At 35.1% G+C, this 6,392-nt stretch overlaps 1 protein-coding gene across 3 annotated transcripts; it reads right to left on the reverse strand.

Moving 5' to 3' along the window:
• Window positions 1-1,112: 1,112 nt before the first annotated feature.
• On the reverse strand, window positions 1,113-6,392 carry LOC109789710 (cysteine protease ATG4). 3 transcript variants are annotated; one of them, XM_020348739.3, is made up of 10 exons: window positions 6,218-6,390; window positions 5,207-5,385; window positions 4,856-5,107; window positions 4,685-4,770; window positions 4,490-4,540; window positions 3,960-4,339; window positions 2,859-2,997; window positions 1,930-1,988; window positions 1,768-1,838; window positions 1,113-1,667 (listed from the first exon to the last, which is right to left on the reverse strand). In XM_020348739.3, the coding sequence occupies exons 2-10, from the start codon at window positions 5,322-5,324 to the stop codon at window positions 1,453-1,455; spliced, it is 1,371 nt and encodes a 456-aa protein (XP_020204328.1). In that variant the 5' UTR covers window positions 5,325-5,385; window positions 6,218-6,390; the 3' UTR covers window positions 1,113-1,452. The 3 variants fall into 3 exon arrangements, with proteins under 3 accessions (XP_020204328.1, XP_020204327.1, XP_020204329.1); XM_020348738.3 differs by having other exon boundaries at window positions 4,856-5,385; window positions 6,218-6,392; XM_020348740.2 differs by lacking the exon at window positions 6,218-6,390 and having other exon boundaries at window positions 4,856-5,114.

Raw genomic sequence — 6,392 nt, forward strand, 5'->3', positions numbered from 1 at the left:
GTCAAATCATATGCCAGAAATGGTACCAGGTGTTTGTTTCTGAAGCCCAGCCATCTCTCACATAAGATCCACGTGGTAATTATCAATATCCACACTCATATGTATGTCAGAGGTTTTTTGTAACAATTATTGACGGAAAATATCAAAATGATATGATAGGTACACAGATGTTACATAAAAAAAATATTTAAAACTTCACGTTCAGACAACAAATCTCGTTCCACAATCAATAATGGTCTTTTATTTTTTATTTTACAGATCATAGATTTTTTTTCTTTCAAATATTTAATGTAATTTAATATTCAGAGTTTAAACCCAAGAGGCCAAGACTATTTACGTGCGTTCTCGGTGGTGAATAATGACCTTTTCCCCAATACAAAGGTGGTACCGTATTTTTTTTTTCTTCCTTTTTATTTGTCACCGCACAATGTCTACACATTATATTGTCATTGACCGTTAACTCGCTATATCATAAAAGACGTGTATCATTTCCAATTTGCTAAATATATATCATTAAAACTCAAATTCTAATTTGCTAAGATCAAACTGAACGAATCCACCATCGATATAACAAAGAGGTATACATTCGATTCTACTTGATCTCCATATGCATGACAAGAAGTGCTGACAGTATATATTCGTTTATGCAGATTTTCAGCCACTGCCAAAAAGCATTTCAAAAGAAAACTTTAACTTTACTTGCAACTTCGATTTTTCCTGATCAAATTCTTCAGATTTTTCTACCATGGTAAAGTTCAGATAGGGAATGCAATATGTTATCGGTTGAATTTCAAATTGTTATCCTGACTGTTGGAAACATTTTGCCTGTCCCCAAAATAATATCGACTTAGGTGTCAAAGATCATTCATCATGGTTTAATATTAACAGATTACTCACGGAAGTGATCTCTAATCTGCCAATTAACATCGGTTTTGGTATAGAAAGTAGAACACATGAACAAAATAGCAGTATTGTCATGTCATGCACATTCGTTCACCTGACTAGCCAATGCAATAGAACTGCATGAAATTAATGAACATTACCCATATTTTATATTAAGGGACTCAAGTGATTGGTTTACATTATATTCTATTTTAAGCAAACATTCCATCTCAACATTATGAACTACTTTCTACCATTTATTTGATAGTCCCACAGTATTATCCACTACATTTTTGTAGCCAATAAAAGGGTACAGGCAACAAATACGATCAAACTAGCCATTGTAATGTACAACAAATACCTGGTTAGCTATATGAACAAATGAGCAAATGATTTTTAAAAAAGAATCATAATGAGTTTAAATTACTTTCTACAGGACTATTAAACAGTGTATGAAGAGTGGGAATCTCATGCCAGGGATCAACCAAACTGGTGGTGGCAATTAGGCCCTTGAGAATCAAGCAACAAATTTTTGACCCTTTACTTTGAATCCGTTGCATAGTCTGGAAATTATAAGAGTTGCCAATCATCCTCATGGTTTACGGAATCATTGGCGTGGGCCGTGCCAAGGAAATCATCCTCTTGGAATCCAGTGTTGTCACCTGACACATCATTACTAGTGACTTGCTTTGAGAAACTCCGAGACTCAGCTACAGTGAATAATGGTGCACCATTTGATTCTTCTGCAAGCTTGGAAGCTTGGGAACAGAAATCATCAAAATCATCTGCCAGCCACAATTGATCGAGTGATGAAGGTTAATAGAAAGCATAGATATTAGCCATAATTATTGAACTATAGAATTTAAGCAAAAGCCACAAGCAAACCTTTGTTTCGGCAGTAAAATCCAATAGCCAATGATGGATCAATTGAATCTAGGGGTATGTGCCTCATAACACTGGTAAGAGATTTAAAAAACTTGGACAATCAAGAATGATCGAGTTGTGGTTAACACAATAAAATAAAATCAATACTATCAGAAAGCCTACCTGCAATGGTATGATGAAGTACTATTAGGCTCCTGAGTTTCCCCATTGATATTAACAACCTGAAACCATTTAAGATGTACTTAGCAATCTATTAATGCTTCACCAACCCAATAACAGCCTAAATATTGTATGATTGAAGTCATGCAAAAACAGCAGGGAAACCAAATGGGATGTCATTCCCTCCCAAGTCCCAACTACTAGGATATCATGGATCCATTCATTTTGTCCATCTTTTAGCTGTTCCGTTTTGCACTTTGTCTTTTCTTTCCTTTTAGCTATTAGCAGTTATTTTTAATTATTTCTCAAGATTGATAAAGATAGCCTGAAAACGTAATGTTCTCCTCTAAACAACAAAAACCACCTCAAGCTCCACCAATCTCCAAATATTTACATACCTACATCATTAACCGAATTCTATTAGCCAGTTCCTGCATTATAGTCAACAATTTGTAATCTCAAATTCAAGACCCCATTGTTGGCTACCCATTTACAATTTCAAAATCATGATTTCAAAATAACTAACAAACCATGCATGATTGTAATCTGGAAAAACATTTCAGAAAGGCCATTGCATTCTAAATTTATATACACGTGTTTGCATACATGAAGGTAATTGTATTATACGTTAAGAGCCAATTGATGCTTTGTGGTGGTCAATGTTGAGAATGAAGTGCCAACAACCATTAAAAGAAGACAAATCCTAATAAGTTGGAATATTTTTAATTGGAAAAGAAAACACTTATATTGAAAACATTTTTTTTATAGCTTTTTTTAAGTAAATAACAGCAGGTTTGAAATCAAGATAAAAGCATACTGTGCCTATAAATTATACATTGAACAAGTTAAATCATATATAACAAATATGATACAAGTTTCACAATCTCATAAGTGTTTGAGGTAAGTAATAATAATTTTGTATACTCTCATACCGGTTGAACATCATGTGGATCAAGGTAGAATGCCTTTTCATTCTGAACACCAATAATGTATGTTGAAGCACCAGGTTTGCCACCCATGACGCCAAGGCTTTGGGGAAATTTAAAAGTTGAGTGCAACAATGGAATATACCTGACAACAGTTTATATATGCATCCAATCAGTGATTGCACTACAGTAAAAATTGAACAAAAATTTTCAACTTATATTTTAAAAACATGTGTCAATCATTTAGCACATAGGCAAATTACCTATGATTTGAATACATGCATCTACTACACCTAATTATTATCTCTATTAAGCACTAACTCCTTAGATAGAGAGATTAATCATTGTGTTACATCACTATGCAGAACTGCTTGAAGTTTGAACCAACAGTGGTATTTTACAAGGCTGGTGATGAATAATAACAACATACAAGTTTTACCCCATTGGTAAGTCTCTGTCCGTGGGATTCAGCATTCATAACAAATGAAATTGAAAGTATAGCAAAAGCATAAGTAAAAGAAACATACTAGCTTTGGAAATTTTCAACACATACTCAACAGTAAATGTCATGCAAATTTCTAGCTTATCAGATTTATGATTGACATTGAAAAATTTAAGAGATGGGATAAGAAGACTGAGACTTGGTAAGCTGTGCAATATTTGTGTCTTTAGGTAGTTATGGATCTGAATTATTGTTTGTAGTTATTTAGGCAGTTATAGAATGGTGTCACAGTTTGTGATGATTTGTGTATGGGGCTTGGGGGTGGTCATTCATTGGGTAGTTTTACTAATTGCTAAATGAAAAAGGATGAGACTCCTCGGGGGCAAACTGTGTTTTGTCTGTCCTGTCCTGTAATTCTAGCCTAAAAACCAGATTGTTTCTAGTGATAAATACATAATTCAGTTGTCTGCTCACTCTGGAGTTTTAACAAATTAAGAATTAAAATAGAGGAAACCTTTTTATGGATTGTCACTCCTATTATTTGTAAAAGAATCCAGATAGGCAGAGAATGTTTCTGTTTAACAAATATAATGATTCTACTAGGCTCAACTGTCAATCAATTACAAAGTAGTATAGCACCAAAGAACCTTGAAAATGTTACACACCTTGGATTTACTTTATCAAGTCCAAGAACCAAAGGAACCAATAAAAGTAGAGGTGTCCAAGCAGCCTGGCCCCTTGAAAACTCAGAACAACGTTTGGAGGCATCTTCAATGCAAACAACTGGTGCTCCACCACGCTCCCCATCTTCATCTCCAGAAACAACATAAATTGCCATTGGAAGTGGCGGTTCTCCAAGGTCATTTTTCTCCCTCAGGTTACGGGCTAGAACTTCCCATGTGCGACACATGGCATATGGTCCCACCCATGACCCAACAGCAAGGCCATAACCTTTACCAGCTTGAAGAAGATTGTGGATAGAAAAGGCAGAAGCCTCCGAATCACCAAAAAGTTGCAAGATGTCAATATATTCCTTATCCAGTGGCTGTAAGTTATAGAAATACAACGAGTCAACCCAGTGGCATTATATCTCAAGACTTACAAAGATGTGAAGACAAAAAGTAGAACAAAAAGAAATGTACGGAAAATAACAGTGTAATTACTGAAGCAACATATTGCATATCAATCACCTGACCTTGTCAACAGTTTTTCTCCATGATCTACCTAATCTATGAAAAAGTAATGCCTGTACACAAGGAAGCCACATTAGTAGCTTTATTTTGAAAGACAACAAAAACAGTTTGAAAAAAATACACAGATTATAATAAGGTACCATATGACAAATTCATTGTCAAAAGCAAGCAATAAGTGAAGCCAGAAGGAATCACACCTGAGCAACGAGCATCTGACTGCTTCGAAGCATACAACCCCAATTAACATCACTAGTATACTTTGAATCTCCAATAGCATCAAAGCCTGTACAGTATGCATATTAAAATTAGTTAGTCTAATATCTATCAACTTAATACATCTCTGAAGAGCTAGTATACATTCAACAGACCTTTCCGATACGTAACTAGGATTTTTGAGGAGAAATCTTGTTCAAATGCTGCCAGTCCATTAATAGTATCTACACCTCCAGTTGATTCGTTCTGTGAAATTTTATGACAGACTCCTAGAAGCCATATGTCACCATCAGAGCTTGAAATGTCCGTCCTGCTTGACCCTAGTACACGCTCATGAAATCTCCTCATTGAGCCACCACTAACAACTTTCCTCACAGCAGCTGCCCACCCACTACTTCGAGAATTAACTGTTTTCTTTTCAGAAGTCGATGATTCACTATATGTTTCAACCACTGAAAAACCAGATGTAAAGATGCTTGACCATAAGGAAGCCTTGGGAAACTTACTGTCACTAGACCCTGCTTTTGAATAAGCAGGCACCTGAGTATTATCTACAGTCTCTGTTGAGCTTTTAGAAGAGCATTTTGAAGCAACAATTCTCTCACAGAAACCCTTCAATACCATTATGAAGCTGAAGAAAACACAAGATTTGGCTCATAGAAGCAAACCGAGTTTGAGCCAATATCTGCCAGTAAAAAGGTATATAATGAAATAAAGAGCTGAAAAGCCTTCAAAAACACTTGATCATTATTATTCACTCGCAATCTAAAGTTGAAAGATACATCTAAGAACAAAAAAGAAAATGCTTTTCTTAAGCTAACACATTCTACAGCTAGCCTAAAACGACGTGATAATCTCTGCATTTTAGACTTCTACCTATACATAAAAGAGATAATTGAGGAAACTACCAACATAGGTCGGGTCAATGAATAAAGAAAGAAAACAATCAAGAGAGAGAGAAAAAAAGCATGAAAGAAAAATCTAGAATGAAAGAAAGCAAGCAATAATTAGAAAAATAACCTATGATATCCTCCACCAAGAACCCCAATATAACCATGACTTCTTAAATCCCGTAATCAAAATAATAAGAAGAAAAATTGATGTAAAATCAAGTGCCCCAAATCCACATAACCATCTTAAACACAAGAGAGAAACATCATACAAACAAAAAACTGATGCAAAGAACTAATGATATCATCAGTACACATGCTGAAATTTCGTCAGAGCTTTGAATAATCGGTTCGAAACTATGCATCAGCCACGTAAATTCCAAAGAAGAAAATGAGAAAAATGTATAAAGCCAACACGAAACAAAACCCAGAAGGGAATTTTGCAGAGAGACCCAAATTGAATGGGTTTGAAGGCAGAGAATCCAAGGCTGAGGAAAGAAGCTAAAGCAATTGTGCGAAGGAAACAACGAATATTAGGATAAAAAAAAAGATTTTTTTAAATTTTTTTTCAAATGGGAATCGAAACAAAATAAGATTACAGAAGGAGAGGGAAAGGTAACAACGTACGAGGTTTTTATTGTAGGTGAGAGAGGATGGTGAGATGATGAAGAAGGGTGGCAGAATTCTGATCATAAACTCTCAGCTATGAGACTTGGTTCGGACTCTACTTCATCTCTTTTTCTCACACAACCTCTCTTAGGTATGTTCCTAACTCTCTCTCTCTCTTTCTTTTTTAATTAAG

Source organism: Cajanus cajan, chromosome 4 (genome assembly GCF_000230855.2).
Source record: "Cajanus cajan strain Asha chromosome 4, NIPB_CcT2T_4, whole genome shotgun sequence".
In the NCBI taxonomy this organism is placed as follows: Eukaryota; Viridiplantae; Streptophyta; class Magnoliopsida; order Fabales; family Fabaceae; genus Cajanus; species Cajanus cajan.